Source organism: Puma concolor, chromosome B4 (assembly GCF_028749965.1).
Source record: "Puma concolor isolate L17-30 chromosome B4, mPumCon1.1.hap2, whole genome shotgun sequence".
Classification (NCBI taxonomy): Eukaryota; Metazoa; Chordata; class Mammalia; order Carnivora; family Felidae; genus Puma; species Puma concolor.
The window spans coordinates 8,700,144-8,721,417 of NC_141673.1; the positions used below are offsets into that span (position 1 = coordinate 8,700,144).

A 21,274-nucleotide genomic window follows, 5' to 3' on the forward strand; every position below is an offset into this window, starting at 1 on the left:
GCAAAGGATCTGAATAGACATTTCTCCAAAGAAGATATTCAGATGGCCAACAGACACATGAAAAAATGCTCAACATCACTCATTGTCAGGGAGATGCAAATCAAAACCACAAGTTATCACCTTATATTAGTCAGAAAGGATAGTATCAAAAAACAAGTAATAACAAGTGTTGGCAAGGATGTGGAGAAAAGGGAACCCTGGGGACACTGCTGGGAATGTAAACTGGTGCAACCACTGTGGAAAACGGTATGGGGGTTCCTCAAAAAATTAAAAATAGAAATACTCTACAATCCAGTAATTTCACTACTGGGTATTTAACCCAAAGAAAACAAAAAACACTAATTTGAAAACATACATATGCATCCCTATGTTTACTGCATTATTTACAATAACCAAGATAGGGAAGCAACCTAAATGTCCACGGACAGATGAATGGATAAAGAAGACATAGTATTTATACAAAGTAGAATATTACTCAGCTATAAAAAAAAAAAAAAAAAAGAATGAATCTTGGGGCACTTGGCTGGCTCAGTTGGTAGAGCGTGCAACTCTTGATCTCAGGGTTAGAAGTTTGAGCCTCATATTGGGTACAGAGATTACTTAAAAAAAAAAAAAAAAAAAGAGGGAGATCTTATCATTTATGACATGGATGGACCTAGAGGGTATTATGCTAAATGAAATAAGACAGAGAAAGACAAATACCCAAATCTACAGAATGTTACTCATATGTGGAATCTAAAAAAGAAAACAAACCAACCAGAATCATCAGTACAGCAAACTGGTGATTGCCAGAGTGGTGGGGGTTAGGGGAATGGTAAAATAGGAAATAGGTGAAAGGGGACTAAGAAGTACAAACTTCCAGTTGTAAAGTACATAAGTCATGGGGATGTCATGTACAGCACGGCATAACATATGGAATTGTCAAATCACTACCTTGTACGCCCAGAACTAATGCAACCTTGTGTGTCAATTATATTTTAATTAAAAGTAAAAAAAGTCCTCTGCAGACTCACTGTATGTCAGGTACTGGGTTACAAGGTGAGTACAACTAGTGCCTGACCCACAGCTGCTCATTGTATTGACAGAAGAAGATCCCCAAACCCATGGGGAGACTTCCCAATGTGACATCAGGGGCAAACAGAATGACACTGTGCTGGGGCTGCTGGGCTCAATGGAGCCCTGAACCTGACGCACTGAGCAACTCCAGGCCAATCTAACTACTCAAACTCCGGGTTTATCTCAACTGACCCCCTGATGACTATCCTTCACTTCCCTAAACTCTTTCCTGTCTGGGTTTCTTCTGCACCACCCTTTTTCCTGTTTTCATCCCACTCCTCTGGCCATTTGCTGAGGGAGCACTGTCACTCTCATGACCTAATGACCATCTCTATATGTAAATTGACATCTGGGAAACTTCTCTGTTGAGCTCCAGACCCTTATTTCCACCTGCCCAGCAAACACCTAAAATATGTCCAAAGCAAAACCACAGCCTCTCAGGTCCCATCCTCACCCTAGTACATACCCAAAACCCCTCCTCTACCCACTGAAACGTCCATGCCAACTCCTGGCATCACTCGTTCACCCAGCCGGGGGCTTACACACAACTCGTTTTTGCATCATATCCAATGGATTACACTTCCAGAAATGTCCCCCAAATCTGGTCTTCCCATCTTTACTGTCACTGCCTTAATTTCCAGTTATAAAGTCAGTCAGTCATGGGAATGTAATGCACAGCATGAAGAATATAGTCGATAGCATTCTAATAAAGCTGTATGGTGACAGATGGTTAACTGCATGTACTGTGGTGAGCATTCCTCTTACTTTGGCCACAATCTCTCCCCCTCCATCAGATCCTCGACATGGAGATCAAGGTGAAGCAAGTTGATTTTTTTAACTGCCTTCTATAAGATGAAATCCAAATTTCTTAGAATAGTCAAAGGCCAACAAACACTTCCACTTTTGCCTAGACAGCCTGCCCTTAGTTCTGCTAATATATCACCTTCTCCCACACTTGCCCAGTTCCTAACTCCTTGTCTTTTTTTTTTTTAAGCTTTATTTATTTTGAGAGAAAGAGAGAGAAAGACAGAGAGAGAGAGAGAGAGAGAGAGAGAGAGAGAGAGAGAGAGAGAGAGAAACAGCAGGGGAGGGGCAGAGAGAGAATCCCAAGCAGGCTCCCAGCTGTCATCACAGAGCCTGAGGTGGGGCTCAAACCCTGAGATCATGACCTGAGCCCATGACCTGAGCCCGAGATCAGAGATCAAAGTCGAATGCTTAACTGATTGAGCCACCCACGTGCCCCTAACTCCTTGCCTTTGTGTATGTTCTTTCCTCTGTCTGAAATGCTAACAATAAAACTAATGAAAACAGAAGCTAACACTGACCTCAAGCAATATGCTAAGACATTAAATGTCTTCTCATTTAATCCCCGTGGCCTTTCCTTGAGGTAGGTGCTATTATTATTATTCCTCATTTTACCAGTGAGAAAGCGCGGGCATACAGATAATACTTGCCCAACACTGGGCAGATCTAACCACACAGCTATCTGGACTGCAAGACCCAAGTTCTTAACCACTACACTTATGGCACCCCTGATTTACCCACTATCCCTATCACCAAGCAGTTCCTAATTCCCTTTAAGACACAGCTCAAAAGTTCCCTCTTTGGTGGAGACTTCCCCAGTGCCCTAGGCCTCTCTTCCCATCCTCTAGGGGTCCTTGGCATCATGCTTTTATCTTTATTACAGGCAGCCTCACTGGTTGAGTCCCAAAGATAAGTTAGGTCTTTTTTATCTGTGTATTCCCAGCACTATACAGCGTCTGATACACAAACACTTAGATAATAAACTCTTCCAAGTACAGGGAACCTGAAGAATATCCTGCTCAAACTCAAGTCTACCCTACATGTTACTGCTCCCAAACACCCTCCACTGCTACCCTTATCCCGGCCCAGGCCGCCTCCAGGCTGAAGAGGTGAAGCCCTTGCTGGGGCTGCCACGCCCACAACCAGCTGATAGCATTATCACTGCCAGGCAGGTCAGGGAGCTGCTGGCCTTGCCCTCCTTGATTACAGAGTAAAGTGCATCTAAGAAGCACTTTCTCTGGCAGAAGAAAGACAGAGGGGACACTTGATGTGGGGCTGCCAGATTTAAGGTCTTGGTCATTTAAAGTGTGCAGGTGGGATGGCAGACATAAAAACGTACATAATTTTATAAAATCTGCCATGGCTATTATTCATTACTTATAAAGAGCCAATACAGGCTAGCAAAAATGTACATAACTAGTATTTTTTTTAAGTTTCTTTATTTATTTTGAGAGAGAATGAGTGAGAGAGAGAGAGAGAGAGGGAGGGAGAGAGGGAATATGAATCTTAAGCAGGCTCTGCGCTGTCAGCATGAAGCCCAACATGGGACTCAATCCCACAAACTGTGAGACGGTGACATGAGCCGAAATCAAGAGTCCAACGCTCAACTGACTGAGTCACCCTGGTGCCCCCATAAGTAGTATTATTTAGTTCTGTGATCCACCTACCACTTTTACATAATCACCATAACTATATATTTCATTAAATCAGATACACTTTGCTATAGGTTTTGATTACTCTAGATTCCACAACTGCTCAGCACCTAATGGAATTGGTTTTTTTCTTTTTTTCTTACATTAAAGTAGAATGGTTACTTGCTTACAGTATATGCAGAGGGAACAAAGTAATTTTTTTTAAAAAGTATGAGTCAATGAAATCATCACCACTGTAGCCAGTAAATAAGAACGAAGGAAGGTAGTTCCAGAACTTGAAGTAAGGTTTATTCCTATGAGTGAGGCTAATAAAAACCAGGAAGTACACAGTTAATTGTAATACATGCTAAGAGATGGTCTATAATTAGGATGTGGTTCCCAAACGCTGAACTTTAGTACCTGTGCTGATCTATATTGCCTATGTAATGGTTTTCATAAAGCTATATTCAACTTAATGAGATGTCTCTTATTCTGAGACCTTCCATTCTGTTTGTTAAAATGTTTTCTTTCTTTGAAATTATGGTAATAAGTGAGGAGTTTTTAAAAAATGCCTTTACCTGGCAAATTTAAAACTGGTAACTCATGTTGGATCCCAATACTGCTTTTACAATGTTACAGTTTCCTGGAACCCAAGTCTGGGAACCACCATGTGAGAGTGTCTGAAGGGACTTGGGCCAAATCTAGCTTGTTTGACTAGGATGTAGTTCTAGAAAGCAATAACCAAAACAGAAAGCTAACGATGCATTTCCCCAAACTGTGCCTGAAAAAAACAAACCTGGTACTTTACGATTTTATATATATGCATCACTTAAGATTCCCAAGGCACATTAGCATCTTAAAGACTCTAAGTCCAGTAGTGAGCAAAGACCAGTTTAATTCAGTTTGAATCAGGAAAGGAATTTTTTTTTTTCCAGGCAAGCCTATTAGTTGCCCCAACAATCAGGGGGAAATGCTGAACTTATCAAATGTATTACAATGTGTGTGAAAACAGAATGTGTTAATAGCAGACATACAGCTTTATGAAACCTGGCTCAGAGGGGGCAGGGAAGCACCCCCTCCTCCAAGTCAAATCCGGCAGTGTTTTCTGTGGGGTTTTTCCAAGAGAATACATAATCTGGTAAAAGGATGCTTTCTACTTAAGTTTCTCTAAAATCTAGAGGAAAACCATTCTTCAATATGGATGGTCAATTCCTTTTTGATCTGAATGGAATGCTCTGCACAGGGAGTACAACATCCTGGTCATCAAAAATATCCATCTCCCACACACTGACATAACAAATTAATATTTAAAAAATCGCTTATGAATGTGGTTGGTATGATAACCGACTGGACTGATACATTTGATTCTCAAGACCAACAAAACTAGGGATCAGATCCTGGAATATGGTGTTCCAGGGGTGGAACTTCCCTAAAACGTCTTCAAACCTCAGCAACACAACGCTCAGTGGATCATTAAATCAATTTAGTGAGTCAGGATCAGCTTTTTTGGTTTGGGGGTTTGTTGTTTGTTTGTTTTTAACAAAACAGACTTCAGAAGAATGTATCAGAACACATTACACATAGTGCCAGAAAGTAAATACTTCTGCTTCGGTGCATACATCCACATATGTACAGGGCCTCCAAGTAAATTGCATTTCTTACTGTAGAGCCAATCAAAAAGTTTGAAAGCCACTGTTCCAAGCTACCCAATTATCTATCTAACTTCGGCTTATAAATAGGAACTTCTTGGCATAAAAAGAATAGCAATTATTTTCTGTAAGCAAAGGAGCAAAAGAAACAATGGCACCAAGAGGTAAAAGACGGGGCTCTGGGCTCTTGGGAAGGAGGGAGCGGGGTCTCCTGCTACGTCTCTGTCCTCACGACAGCATTAAAGGGCATTACTTTAAGCCCACCACTATTCAGTCTGGCTTTTACAAAGGCAGACATGGATAACCAAAATGCACTTCTAAAGGAAAACAGAAAAGTAAGGGATTAATTTCCATACTGATTAAAAACAAAACGAAACATGGGACCTCATGGAATAGCTGATGTCTCAAACCCTTACAGGGCACTTCACAGAAAAGCTCGCTCCCCTATGTCTGCTGAAACAAAACGGTGCGCAACCGAAAACCACTGCTTACTCTCCAGTGTGGACAAGCTTTGGTTCCAACTACAGTTCACGAGAATTTCTATCTTTCCTGGTTGTTACTTAAAAGGTCTAATTAGTAACTACAAAGCAACCTAAATCAATGACATGATTAAATAAAAATCTTTGAACCCGCTTTGTACAAACCACTCTTATTTAGTAAATAAATATTGTACTAGCTCAGGATGGCAAGAAATACAAAACAATCTAAGGCCAAACAGCCTGCACAACACCAAACAGAAGTGAGATACACACACAGAATAACTAGCCCTTTGGCACTCCTTTTCCACCCTCAGACACCTCCGCCTACGCTAGATGGCTGGGACCACTGACTGAAAGTTTCTAAGAACACTCAAATCTTAATTTCGTACCTCCCTGTCTGGAAACACCACCAAGTCACAGACTTCAAATTCAACCAGGTCAAACAGGGGGCAGGAGTGCTCCCGTATCTCCCGCTGTATCTGCTTGTAAATGTAAGCCTCTGCACCTAGCAATTCTGAAATATGACACAAATTGGTATGTTAAAGAACTTCTACCAAGGTACCATCCTGCTGACCTTAGCCAGAACAATTTTTTTAATTCCTGTTTTAAATTTTGGAATCTGGGGGTGCCTGGGTAGCTCAGTTGGTTAAGCACCTGACTCTTGAATTCGGCTCAGGTCACGATCTCAAACTTTGTGAAATCGAGCCCCCGCGTCAGGCTCTGCGCTGATAGCGTGGAGCCTGCTTGGAATTCCCTCCCCCACTCTCCCTCTCAAAATAAATAAATAAACTTAAAAAAAAAAATTTTGGAATCTGTGCACTTGCATAAAAGTAAAAAGTTCATCTCCTCACATTCAAAGTTTAGGATTTGACCCTTCCAATTCTAAAAATTCCATTAGCGGAGTCCAACATGTGTTCTAAGGAACACCAGTCCTGTGAAATGCTTTGTGATGCCCTGGCTATTTTCAAAATGCGTATTAGCTGTAAGGGAACCCATTTACTTTGAACAACCCTGTGCTGTCCAATACGGTAGTCACACATGGCCAGTATGCACCTGTAAAGAGGCTGGTGCCACTTAGCAACAGAAATTTCAACTGTATTTTAGTTCAATTAATTTAAAATTTAAAGTTGGTACTCATTTCCATTACTGGAAAACTTTTGTTATGTTTGGAAAAACTTGGGTATGTGGATATACTTTTTCAACTGTAAATTTTGTGAAATCTCAATACAGATCAAGTATTTCTAGTGAAAATTTCATATTCAAACTGAAATGTGTTGTGAGTATAAAATACACACCAGATTTCAAAAAGAATGTCAAACATCTAATTTTAAGTATTTAAATATTTAAGTATTTAAAAACTGATTTCACATCAAACTGCTAATACTTTGCACATACTGGGTTAAAGTATACATTATTAAAAGTAATTTCACTTATTTCTTTTACTTTTTTTTTTTTTTAAATGTTTATTTATTTTTGAGACAGAGAGAGACAGCATGAATGGGGGAGGGTCAGAGAGAGAGGGAGACACAGAATCAGAAGCAGGCTCCAGGCTCTGAACCACCAGCCCAGAGCCTGACGCGGGGCTCGAACTCACGAACCGCGAGATCGTGACCTGAGCTGAAGTCGGACGCTCAACCGACTGAGCCACCCAGGCGCCCCTCTTTTACTTTTTTAATGTGACTCCTGGAAAATGTAAACACATGGCTCACATTCCATTTCTTCTTTTTTTTTTTTTTTAAGTTTATTTATTTAAGCAATCTCTATACCCAACATGGGGCTCGAACTCACAACCCTGAGATCACGAGCCACACGCATGCTCCACCAACTGAGCCAGCCAGGCGCCTCTCCCATTCCATTTCTACTGGATGGTGCTGGAGTAACCTAATGATTCCCAAACTTTTCCCACTGTAACACCTCCCAACACTAGGTTTGGGAACACTGCAGTAACCACATCCTGTTCTTCTGGATGACCACATCTGAGATTGAGAAGTCCTTCCCTTCTCTTCAGCGACTATTATGAACCATCCTACACAATCACCTGCCTTTCAATCCTTTCCCAGGTCCTGTTTCTCTTCCTGTCCCCAAGGACCTATTCTCAGTTCCCTTTTCCATTCTCTGTACTTTCATGGAGAGCTCATCCAGTCTCTCAGCTTCAACTGTCATGTCTGTGTGGATGACTTCCAATTCTTGATCTCCACCTCTGACCTCTTTCTCAAGCTTCAGCTTCACACTGCCAGCTGCCTGCTAAACAGCTGCCTCTGGAAGTCCCACCAACTTAACTCAGGATGTCTGACCTGGATTACATCTTCACTCCTGTATAAGGTTCCCAACATTCACCTTGAAAACCCAGAGTCCCTGGTCCCTCTTCTAGCCTCACCACCACAGTCTTATGGCAGACACTTTTTTTTTTTATAGTTTATTTTGAGAGAGAGAGAGAGAGAGAGAGAGAGAGAGAGAGAGAGAGAGAGAGAGAATGAATCCCAAACAGGCTCTGCACTGTCAGCACAGAGCCTGATGTGGGGCTTGAACCCACGAACCGGTAGATCATTACCTGAGCCGAAACCAAGAGTCTGGTGCTTAACTGAATGAGCCACCCAGGTGCCCCTCGAAGACCCTTTGTTAACAGTCCCTTTTCGCCACAACTGGCCTGCCTGACTCTAGATCACACACCGCCCCCGCTGGCCCCGCCGCCCCCGGCCTCTGCCCCCTGCCCCACTGCCATTTAGCATTCTCAAAAACCACTTTGATCATGTTTCTATCATATTTTCAATAAGTCCCCTCTATCTGCCATCCAACTACTAGGAATCCAAACTATGAGCAGGCGTCTCATCACCCCTGTACACCTCTGGGCTCCCGTCAATCCTCCAGCTAGACTGCTCTGCCCTCTATACAATTCTGAACCTTTTTTTTTTTTTATGTTTATTTATTTTTGGGAGAGAGAGAGAGAGAGAGAGAGAGAGAGAGAGAGATAATGCAAGATTGGGGAGGAGCAGAGACACAGAGGGAGACACAGAATCTGAAACAGGCTCCAAGCTCTGAGCTGTCAGCACAGAGCCCGACACGGGGCTTGAACTCAAGAACGGTGAGATCATGATCTGAGTGGAAGTCGGATGCTTAACCGACTGAGCCACCCAGGCGCCCCCAGTTCTGGCCAACCTTTAAGGCTCAGGTCAGTTACGCAGTCCTCATAAAGTGTTTGATGATCAACCCGACTAAAATTAGTCTTTCTCTTCCCTCAAATTCCTTTGGCATTTTTAATGGCAACCATTATGGTAATAGGAGTATGTGATCTTATCTTCTTTACAAAATAGTGTCCCCTTAACAGATCCAACTGCATCTTGCACTGCTCATTGCCATCTCTGGACATCTTACCAAAGAAACCAACTTAAAAAGGAAAACGTTGGAGGACTCGGACTACTGATGATTCTCAAATCTTTGTCTCCAGACAGATATCTAATTGTTTCAGACTTTCATTTGGATATCTCAAAATTCAATAACTCTAAAACTGAACTCATTATCTCAACCCCACACCTGTCTCCCATCTAAATGGACCCCCCACTCGGCAAATGATACCACCATCCCATTAGTAGCCCAGGCCAGAGGCAGAGGCATCATCTTAAATTTCCCCAACCCTCATCTTCTCATACTCAGAAAATGTGTTCAGGTCATCTGAAATCTTCTTCCTAAATATCTCTGGATTTACCCCCTTCTTCCCAACTCTGCTGTGAGTTCAGGCCACCATTACCTGGGATGCCTTAATACTATCTAGTCTTAAACTCATCTCTCCAGCCATTTTCTACAGTGCAACCACAGTCATCCTTCAAAAATCCAGTCTGAACAGGTAACATTCCTGCTGGAGACCCTTTAATTGCTGTTTAGATAAAGACTTCCAAAGATGGTTTACAGACCTTCTGCATCGGGCCAGTGTTTACCTTTACAGCTTCACTTCTTATTTTCCAGATCATCTCTTTCCTTACGTATATCACACTCCAACCATGTCCAAGTATTCTCTGAGTACACCAGTGTCCTCTCTTGCCTCAGGGCCTTTGCACATCCAGTCCTTCTATTTGGGTTGGGTGTCCCTCTCTTGTAATCGCCCAACATGCTGCACACTGGCCAGCCTCCTTGCATTTATATTCTTTCTAACTTCAGCAATGGTACCTGGAAAAAAATCTTCACACTACTTCTATCCAGCATATACTAGATACTCAATAATTATTTGTTGAATGAGTGAGCAAACAGATAATAATTTTCTGGGTTTAAAAAAAAATGCCAAAATCAATGAAAAAGCCATTTCTATGACATCTATATTTAATTGACAGCATTGTATAAGGGCAATTGGCCTAAGTTTTTATTTTATCTGTCTTTTGAATCAAAACCATTAATAGCTTAGTTAAATATATGGAATTTTTATCTGTAGGCTCAGAATAATCACAATGAAGGAAAAAACACTGTATTTTATCTTCTCCCTTGTCTTGTAAATTTGGGACCAACTCATCTGAAACTGTTGAGAACCTTTTGATGCAAAACACAGAATGTAAGAAAAGCAGCCAAGTAAATGTGGATACATCACAGAGGCAGAGCCTGCAGGAAACTGGAGAGCATGAAGAGACGACATCAGACCCTAGGAATGTAGGTAGGGACTTTAATAAAAAGAAAAGGCTCGGCGCTACTCCTGTCCTTATCCAGGCTGAAGCTCAGTGCAATCAGTGCACACATTTCATGATCCTGCAAGCCATGAGAGAGAATGGAGGCATCTGTGGGGCCGTAAAAGTCTTTCTGGTTTATTTAACAAAGGGGGGGTAGAGCTCAGGGGAAGGAAATACTTACTAAGCAATGAGACCAGGTGACAGCTCTTACATACAACATTTCCTTTATGGTTCACAACAGCATCTTATCCTCATTTTACTCACGAAGAAACAGGGGCTTATGGTCACGCAGCTGGTCCTAGTGACCTTAGACTCAAGTGTAGCTCAAATACATTTTATCGAACACTCAGTCCTGCTTAGCCCAGTTCTAGATGCCGGGGACTGAGCAACAAGCAAAACAAAATCTGCTCTTATGAAAGCGGAAGGCTTTGTGGGGAGTGATGCACCATCATACACAAATAATGTAATTTCATTGAGTGACACAATTAAGGGATATTAAAATGGTTCAACTGAGGGATGTGATAGAGTAACCAGGGAGGCAACTTAACTTGCAAGGTTCTCAGGGATCATTTAAAAAATAATTTTGAGGAGACACTTCTGCATGACTAACGAACATGTATAAAGTGACTATCTTGACAAACCTTCAATGGAAGTCTCTGGAACTAACGAGAAGCAAAAATTACCATTCGTTTCCTGATTCTCAGCAAAGAGACTACGAGGTGACATGAACTACAGTGCTGTCCTAGTCCTAACCCAAAGCAATCGGTTAGACAGTCACCAGATGCTGAGTATTTCCACACGAACCAAGTGGCTGTTCAGGGAGATGGCCGACCAAATTCTTAGGTCCCCCAGCACCTACAACAGCACCCAACACACACCGGGGCATAATAAATGATTGCTGAATGAACATACGAAGGAAGAAAAGAAAATGTTCAAATGTCACTGACATGGGTTAAATCCCTTTTCAGGCCAAGTGGCTTCAATTCACCCCAGCCCACTCCACCACCAGTCTTAACCACAAGCGGGTAAGAGAAGGTAATTTGTATAAACTGATGAGCAATACTGTACTAGGAAACGATTAGCGTGTGCTGCCCCCTCCCCAACCAAAGACGGTCAGAAACCCCGTCTTTAAATCACATGTTACACTTAGCGAAAATCTAATATCCAAATGATGACTAAAAATAAGGGGCTTCTTTCAAGAAGGGCTCTCCTAACGCAGGTACTCAGGACACTTCCATAGCAGGTACTTGTTAGAACTACTGCACACCTAGCACCAAGTTGTGATGGCCTCTTTATCGGAGAATCTTCCTTGTTAGATTGGTACTTCTTGAGGGCAAGAACAAAGCACATTCATCTGTATTGCCTCAGGGCTTTGTCCAGTTTAAACTGCACACGAGGGGCGCCTGGGTGGCTCAGTTGATTAAGCACATCGACTTAGGCTCAGGTCATGATCTCACAGTTCCTGAGTTCAACCCCCACATCGGGCTGGCACGCAGAGCCCCCTCTGGATCCTGTCTCCTTCTCTCTCTGCCCCTCCCCCACACGCTTGCACACAGGTTCTCTCTCTCTCTCAAAAAAAAAAAATAAACATTAAAACAAAATAAAAATAAACTGCAGAAGAACAATGAGTACACTAAGTTACAAAAATTAAAATTCTCCAGGGGCACCTGGGTGACTTAGTCTGACTTCAGCTCAGGTCACGATCTCGTGGTCCGTGAGTTCGAGCCCCGCGTCGGGCTCTGCTCTGACAGCTGAGAACCTGGAGCCTGCTTCAAATTCTGTCTCCCTCCCTCTCTGCTCCTCCCCCACTCGCACTCTGTCTCTCAAAAATAAATAAACATTGAAAAAAAATTTAGGGGCGCCTGGGTGGCTCAGTCGGTTGAGCGTCCGACTTCAGCTCAGGTCATGATCTCGCGGTCTGTGTCGAGCTCTGCGTCGGGTTCTGTGTTGACAGCTCAGAGCCTGGAGCCTGTTTCAGATTGTGTCTCGTCTCTCTCTGACCCTCCCCCGCTCATGCGCGCTCTCTCTCTCTCTCTCTGTCAAAAATAAGTAAACATTAAAAAAAATTTTTTTTTAATTTAAATTTCTCCAAAACGGTTCAGTCATGGGGCAGATGGGTAGGGTGAGGCCCACCTCCTACTACTGTTATCTGCTGGGCCTGCTCTGTGGAAGCTGAAGGCCTCCTGACTACACATCACTCTTGCAGTGTCTCTTGTAGAGGTGAAGAACTGGAAAAGCCTTGGGAGACTTGCTTCAATGTTTAGAAGTTTATTTTTAAAGGATGGTCCTAGTGGTGATGGAGAAGGACAAGCGGCCATTCAAAGCTGTACAAGAGTTGAACTTGCACTAAATACCAAAGATGCTGGTGCTTCCTTTCTGGCACCCAGACGGTAGGACTGAGAAACAGTTGAAAAATAAGACACCACTTCTGATAGATAAGCACTATCCATTTTTGTGATGTTTCAGTAAAATCTTAATAATGATTTTGTGACATTTCTTTCTGAGGCAGAGCAGCTGTGAATAATGACATTACTATAGGATCACAAGTAGACCCAGTGTAAGGAAAAATGGATTGGGGGAGGGGGCATCTTAAGTAAGAATCATATTCATTTTCTCCGATAAGAAACTTCCTCTGCACACGCCATCTCATTTTTAAAAACCGTAACATGCAAGTTCTGATATCCCTGGTTTCTGCTCTTCATAACATCAGCCACATCTCTAAAGTTTTTAAAGCTCCATTTCATGCTATCGACAGAAAACAAAAACTTCAACAAAAGGCACAAATTAAATACTATCCATCGGCACACTTGGTACTCATTTTTATGTGCTTCTGAATTACCATACTTTGGGCCCTGCAGGAACTTAGATCCAAAATGGCAGCTGGGCTTCTGAAACTCACCAGAGCCCTAACGCTTAACATACGTGAAACGAGGTCTTATTTATCCCACTTTCCAACCTGTCTAGGAGAAGTATTTCTAAAAACATTTCAGACACTCAGATGGCATTATGTCCGTGTTCATTCTATCATCCTCCTTCTTGCCTGAGAGAGTAAGTACCCTGCTTTTTTTGGTTCCTCGGCTCCACAAACTGAATTAACCTGCTATTCACATGTTTACACGGGCCACGGAAACAAGCTAATGACAAAACATGGAAAGCTTAGGTTTTTCTCTTCTGTACGGCCAACTTAGGAAATGGGTGTGAAATCGATCATCTAAGGAGTGAAGCCCCAAGTAAGTGCTTTCATTTTCAGAAAAAAACCCAACAATGATGAGAGCTCTAATTTTCCTTCGGCCCACCACACAGCAACACTCCCTATCACTATGGTAATTTCTAGGTCTTTTCCTTTAAATTCAAGCTGTAAGAAAATTTTTAAAGAGACAAATTTGTTGCAGACTACCTCTTTAATGTAATGTTTCCAATCTCTTTTACACAAAAGCTGAACTTATATTACCAAAAACCGTAGTACAGTGGTTTTAAACTGTCATATCTCTACGGATTCCCACTACTAATATAACAACATTAATTTTAGAAAAATAATAAAAATACTTGCTCTTTAGAGACAGAGAACTTTAATTATCTTTATGTATTCAAATGCAGAGTCTTTTTGTTAAATTAGCGTGAAAGTCCCTTCATCTACACACAATTGGCCCAAAGAAACAGGCCATTTTCAGCACAAGGGGCCAATCAATTTGAACACTGAATAAAGCTTTTGAAAGCACTATACACCCTCTTCCAGACTGTCAAATTTTCAAAACGGGCCAGCATTTCTTCCATTTTTTTTTTTAACACTTGCAGGCCCAGCAAGCATCTTATAATTAGATTAATTAAAAAGGAAACAACAACACTGCTCCCTTCTGATCAAAATTATTCCATTTATGCTTAATTAGCTTTAATCCAAGTCTACATATTTAATGATGGGGATATGACAATTCCAGGCATTTGCATATTTTAAATACCTTTCTAAACTATACTTTGTAACAGATTTAGAAGAACAGTCTCTTTCTCATGCCAGTATGCCACGCATAAATCAGGAGGATACAAATTAGGAAAAAAAAGAAAAAAGAAAAGAAAACAAGGCCTCTCAGAGCCAGGGATGTGCTGAGGGGGTGGGGTGATTTACTCGGGGGTGGGGGCAATTTCCCCGCCACATCACAAACTACGACCCTTTCAGCCCACCAGACGAGAGAGAAGCATTACATCACACTCTTACAATGATAGGGGGAGGTGGCTCTGAGAAAGCAAGTTTTCAGCTTTCTTTCCTCCCTGCTCCCAGGCTTTCTAGAATCCTGTATTGGAAGTAATGGAATTTAACTTCAGGGCACCGCACAGTTTCGGGGGTAATGAACACACACATCCATACAGCTACCTATTTACGTGACCCTAAACGTCCACTTCGACAATGGATACACGGCCCAAACAGGCAACCACACACACAGATGCTGAATTTGTGCCGAAAAGCCCAGTTCATCTGTACAAAATGAAACAAAAATTTGTAACCCGTAAGAAATGGAGAAAGCCAATCTACAGGGAGAAACTGATAAAGAATTCATTCCTGGTGGGGTGAATAGCTGTTTAGATCTTTAAAAACACCATGTTTACAAGATAGTCCTACCACTTGGTTCGAACCACGATCAAAATAAAAGCGCATCTGGCTGCACATTTGAGAACACACACAGAGACCCGGTGTAAATGAGCGCGCGCCGAGAAGAGACGGGTGACCCACACATTGCTTGGGAGGTTTTCAAGCAGGGGAATCTACAAACCCCAAACCTCCTGGTGTTCACTCGCCCCCAGCCTGATGTTTAAAATGTATCAGGTCTTATTTTAGGTTTTACATCTCTCTAGGAAGGATGGCCTAGCTTTAAAGAAAAAAAAAAAAAAAAAAAAAAGGCTTTCCATGGTTGTGCTTGCCCTCCCAGATCCTTTGTCGGCCTTAGCAGCCGAAAGAATGCAAACCCATTTATATTTATGCAAATTTTTGCAGCAGATTTAAGGGGGCAGGGAGAGGTCTGTGTTTTTTAAAAACCTCTTTCTAAATATCAAATTTCCAGTTATTCGTAGTTTCATTGATTTGCAACACAGAAATGATGATGAAAATCTGTATATAAATTAAAAGTGCAATTAAATCACTTCAAAATTTAATATTCTACCAAGGCTTTTCCATTTCTAAAATGCCGAACCAAAAGTACATCACGGGTCTGATTTACACAGATTCACGAAATGTCTGAAGCCAGTCTCCACGCTAGACAAATGTCCATTTGCAACAGCACTAGTGAAAACGGTTAGACAAGATCCATATAAATCAATTGGTTTAAAAAAATTGAAAATATTTACCAACCTCATAAAGTGCAGCAGTGCTTAAATCCAGCAAATTGAGGCATACAAGGTAGAAATGGAAATGAAAAAAGGTCCAAAAAATGATTTCTTTTTGTCTATCTGTTTTTTTGTATTTTAAATATTCAGAAACCAGCAGAGACTCTGTCGGCCATTTTGGCTTGAACTAACTCTCTCACTCACTCTCCCTCTTGCTCTCTCTCTCCCCCTCTGTCTCTAAAGGAAGCAGCTTTTTGTGACCTTCAAATAGAGGCGGATCATGTGACTTCGGGTAGGTCTGTCAATCAGGAAAGGGGAGGGAGCTGGGGAATGGAACTGCCTTAAAGGGAAAGCAGCCCTTTTCCACTCACTTTCATTTGTGAAATGCTGTTATCTCCTGCTCTCCGCCTACACGCAATGAATGTGAAAGTGGCAACAGCATAAGGGTAACAGATGAACAAAATAGAAAAACCTTTATTGGTTTATAGAAATATGCTCAGTTGCGAGCGATTCTTGCAGATCCTGGAGGTTAACTTGCTTGCTACAGTTCTTTGGCTGTTTGGGCAAGCATGGGCTGGCAAACTGCTCTTTAAAAGGGGGCTTAAACAATGCTTCAGCCAAACAAGAGACTAGTTTTTAAAGATTAAGGTGAAATATAGGGCACAACTGATCTCCGGCAAGCTCCTAAAATGCACAGGAGAAGACCAAAGGGAAACACCAAAGTAGAAACGGAGACTGGCAATTCAGAGAAGTTAAGTGACTTATCTCAAATCACACAGCTAGACAGAAGCAGAACAGGGGTTGGTTTCCCACATTTATCGTTTTTGGTGCATGTGTATCTGACACTCCCCCCCCCCCCCCCCCCATAAAAACTATGCTGCGGCTACCAAGCTGACTTCCTCCAGGATCTGGCAGATTCCAGCCTTCTTTAACCCCCTCTCCCACCTGAGGAAAGGGCTCTGCAGCTGACAGCAGTAAGCAGGAAATTAAACACCTACCTGCTTTCCCCAATCCCCAAGTCCCTTCTCCTCGCTATATACATCTTGTTACACCCACCCACCGAAGAAATCCACGCAGGGATGTGTGTCTAGCTCTGGGGCTAACAGGCTGCACAGGTTTCGTTAGGCAAATCCCTTTACCTCCCGAGCCTTTTCTCATTCGGGGACTGTAAAGACTGGACATCACTAGATGCTATCTTCGGTTCCTTTCAACTCTAAAACTCTGCACTTGGCTTCTTTCTTTTAGCAGTTCTGTTCATCTTATCCTTGCCATCTCAAAAGTAATCCATTACTCCAGGAAGGCTTTCTTGACCCTTCCAGGCGAGACCAGGTTTTCCTGTTCAACACTCCAGTAACGTCCTTTATTCCTTCTTCACAACATTGCTCATAACTGCGATTTATTATTTGCGTGAGAATTTGCTTATGGTTGATCTCCCCCAGTGTGTATAAGATGTGTATTTACCACATCTTCCTCCATTGCTGTGTGAGGCCCCACATAGTAGGTGAATAAACGAATGAAGGAATTACTTGGACTTCCATTCAGAAGTGCTGGGCAGCAGGAAATCTGCCATCCAACTATAAAGAACGGAAGTCACATGGTTTCCAGAAACTCACCTCCATCTATTTATTCTAAGGAGTTGGACGGCTTAGGAAATAAATGATAGAAAGCAGGCAAAACCCTGTCAGACTCCATCTATCTCTATAAACCAAAAAAGGTGGGATTCCACAGTGTGAGTCTCCCAAATGAACGCGGCTGACCAAGGGTAATCTGATGTGCCATCCAGCAGAGAACCCATGGATTCTGTAAGCCTGGCATTCCTCGAAAAGGAACCTATGAACCCTTCCTAAATCTCACATGTTTATCATCCTGTACAGCCTCCCTCCCTCCCTTGATTTTTCCACTCCGATGGAAGAACAGGAAAGGGGCTGTTTTAGGGCAGGCGGAGGCCAACGCCTCAACGATGTGGCAGCTTGAATATTTATGGTGTAAATGCTTCCACTGTCTTAGCGCAGCCCCAAGTAGAGCAAGAGCCAGGACCCAGACAGACAATTGAGATGTAGGCAAAAGCAGGAAACTCCTTGGATGGAAATTTTGAATATTTAGTCTATTTTTATCCTTCCAATGCCTTCCAGCTGAGTTACGGAAAGCTTACTTACGTGGAGCATGCTCAACATGTTAAAATGCATGGAGATCATATAGCTGCCTTGTTTTCATTTGCGATGCTCCCTTGTTTAATGTCTTTATAATTTTGTTAAGTCTCCAATCCCCAATACAAAATATTATATATATATATATATATATATATATATATATATATATATATGTTACCTTGTGAGTGTTAAGCAAGCTACATAAAAAGCCAGAAAATACGAACACATTTAGAAACAAATATTAGTTCTATTTTCAAATAATACGATCGATAGGTTTTCTTCAACCTCTAGACAGCTTTGTTTTGTGAGATACCTCTAACCTTAAAGCAATTAGTCCACTTGCTCCCTGAAGAAACAACTGAAATAAATACTTTATTTTCAGGGGCACGTGAGTAGCTCAGTCGGTCAGGCATCCGAATTTAGCCCAGGTCTTGATCTGGGGGTTCCCGCGTTCGAGCCCTAAATTGGGCTTTCTGCTGTCCGCCTGGGGCCCACTTTGGATCCTTTATCCCTCTCTCTCTCTGCCTCTCCCCTACTTGCACACGCGTCTGTGCGCTCTCAAAAATAAATAAACATTTAAAAAATGTTATTTTCATTGTATTTCCAGACATTTTGGACTCTGTGATATATTTATTGTACTTTTTTCATATTAACCATAAAACAGTGTTTTTAAATTATATTATTACAAGATGAGTATACAAAGTAATAAAAAAGATTACTTTTTTTAAACAAATATACCAGAACTTATATACTCAAATGGGTGTTCTCTTTCAAAGTTGGCACCTTTGGTAACTATATACTAAAAAAAAAAATTTTTTTTAATTAATTAATTAATTAATTTGTTTTGAGAGAGAAAGCACACACGCACATGGGAGAGGGGCAGAGAGAGAGAATCCCAAGCAGGGTCCACACTGTCACAGCAGAGCCCCAACGCAGGGCTTGAACTCACAAACTGAGATCATGACTTGAGCCAAAATCAAGAGTGAGATGCTTAACCAACTGAGCCACCCAGGCACCCCGGTACTAAAATATTTTTCTTAGGAAACAAGATTAAAAAATAATGAACTGAACTTTTAACTCAACAATCTAGAAAACAAGTAACAAACCAAAAATAAATTAACAATGGCAAAAGCATAAACATAAAGCAATCGTCAAAAAAGGGTAGACTGAATCAAGAAAACAAACACCTTTTTTGTTTTAAAATATATAGGTAGGTAATCCTTTAGAAAATCTGATCAAATTTAGGAAAAAGAGAGAGGTCATAAATTAACATTAGGGCTCAGAAAGAAGATATTATAATTACAGATTTGGGGAATAGTTTTTAACTTGTGAGAGAATTACACATAACTTGACATCAATAAACTTGAAGATAAAATAAAACGCATGACAGTCAAGAAAAACAGAAATTACTAAAATCAACTCAAAAACAGTTATGAAAACAACAATAAAAACCCACAGCAGAAATCTGTAAAATATTCAAAGAAGTAGCCAGTAAAACTACATCAGACACAAACGGTTTTCTGGGCAAATTCTACCAAACTTCTATCAGATAATTTCTATGTCATTTCTACTATTTCCAAATTTATGGAGACAAAAGAGAAAGCTTCCTCATTTCTTCTATATGGCTAACCTATTCTTGATATCCATCTGGACTGAGATGATATGAAAAATAAAACTATAGACCAATCTTCATTGTGGAGACAAATATAAAAATCCTAAGTAAAGTATCAACAAATAGAATTGAGCAGTTTTAAGAGAATAGTTCATTATGATCATGTAAAATTTATACCAATAATGCAAGGATGGTTAAATTATAAAATCTATTAACATAAATAACTTCATGTGTTCAACAAGTACGTGCTAAATGCTTTCTATGTGCTAGTTGAGTCAGTAAGGCAAACTAGAAAGGTTCTTGTGTATGTGGAGCCAACATCCTTATGGGAGAAGGATATCACTGATAAGGAAATCCAGAGTTTGTTGGGATACAGAATGCCTGAAGAAGGCTCACTTTAGATAAGGTGATTAGGGAAGGCTTATCTCAGGCAGCACATTTAAGCTCAGTTGAAAAGCAATCCTTTGAGTTTATTTTTTTTTTTTTAATTTTTTTTTTTCAACATTTATTTATTTTTGGGACAGAGAGAGACAGAGCATGAACGGGGGAGGGGCAGAGAGAGAGGGAGACACAGAATCGGAAACAGGCTCCAGGCTCCGAGCCATCAGCCCAGAGCCCGACGCGGGGCTCGAACTCACGGACCGCGAGATCGTGACCTGGCTGAAGTCGGACGCTTAACCGACTGCGCCACCCAGGCGCCCCAATCCTTTGAGTTTAAAAAAAAAAAAAAAATTTAAGTTTATTTATTTATTTTGAGAGAGACAGAGGCAGTGTGGGGAGGGGAGGGGCAGAGAGAGAGCGAGAGTGAGAGAGAGCGAGAGAGAGAGAGAGACAGAGAGACAGAGAGAGAGAGAATCCCAAGCAGGCTTTCCGCTGGCAGCACAGAGCCAGACTCGGGGCTCAAACCCATGAAACTGTGATATTATAACCTGAGCTGAAACCAAGAATGGGACAGAAACCAAGAGTGGGACACTCAACTGACTGAACCACTCAGGTGCCCCACCCCTTGAGTTTTTAAAAGAACAAGAGGGATGACCAGGAGGCTAGGAAAGGTGAGCAGGCGAGAGAGGTGTAAGATAAACTTGGGGAGGTAGGAAGGGCTAGATCATACTGAGTCTTTCAGGCCACAGTATTTTAAGAATTGTGGAAAGTTGGGGTATCTGGCTGGCTCAGTCAGTTGAGCGTCCAACTTTGGCTCAGGTTGAACCTCACAGTTCATGAGTTCCAGCCCCACATCGGGCTCCTTGCTGTCAGCACAGAGCCCACTTCAGATCTTCTGTCTCTCTCTCTCTTGCCCCTACCCCACTCATGTGCTCTCAAAAATAAAAAATCATTAAAAAAAAAAAAAAAGAGGAATAGTGGAAAGTCACAGAAGAATTTTAATGCTTATTTATTTTTGAGAGAGAGAGACAGCAAGGGAGGTGCAGAGAGAGAGGGACACACAGAATCCGAAGCAGGCTCCAGGCTCTGAGCTGTCAGCAAAGAGCCAGACTTGGGGCTTGAACTCACAGACCGTGAGATCATGACCTGAGCCAAAGTTGGGTGCTTAACCATTGAGCCACCCAGGCACTTCAAAGCCACAGAAGAATGTTAAAACAGGAGGCTGAACTGCACAATTTTATCCATGACTCATTCTCCACCTACCAGCTTCTCAGGGGCCTAGGCAAATGGTTAGGACCTGAAAAAATATATTTATAAGTCAAAGACACAAAAAGAAAACTATAATCATAAAAATTAATAAATGCTTAAATGTCCTCAAAAACATAAAAACACAGGATTTTCATTCACTGTTAAATTTAGGATTTATAACATTTTCATTACATTTGAAAATAATTCTCACTTTGCAAAAATTTCTAAAAATGTTAGCTATTAAAAAATCTTAGGTAATTATAAATTAAGTCAGTTATTTGTAGCCAAAGAATTTCAGAAAC

The 21,274-nt window shown here is 41.5% G+C and overlaps 1 protein-coding gene across 7 annotated transcripts in view; it reads right to left on the reverse strand.

Moving 5' to 3' along the window:
• The window catches only part of TNRC6B (trinucleotide repeat containing adaptor 6B), a 259,643-nt gene that overhangs the window by 128,756 nt on the left and 109,613 nt on the right, over window positions 1-21,274 (reverse strand). Inside the window, exon 1 of one of the 7 annotated variants that reach the window (XM_086712198.1) lies at window positions 15,607-17,834. The exons of the other annotated variants lie outside the window; for them this stretch is intronic. Coding sequence (XP_086568324.1) covers window positions 15,607-15,611 — 5 coding nt within the window. The 5' untranslated portion in view covers window positions 15,612-17,834. Of the gene's footprint in view, window positions 1-15,606; window positions 17,835-21,274 lie in introns of those variants that run through there. 7 annotated transcript variants of the gene reach the window in all.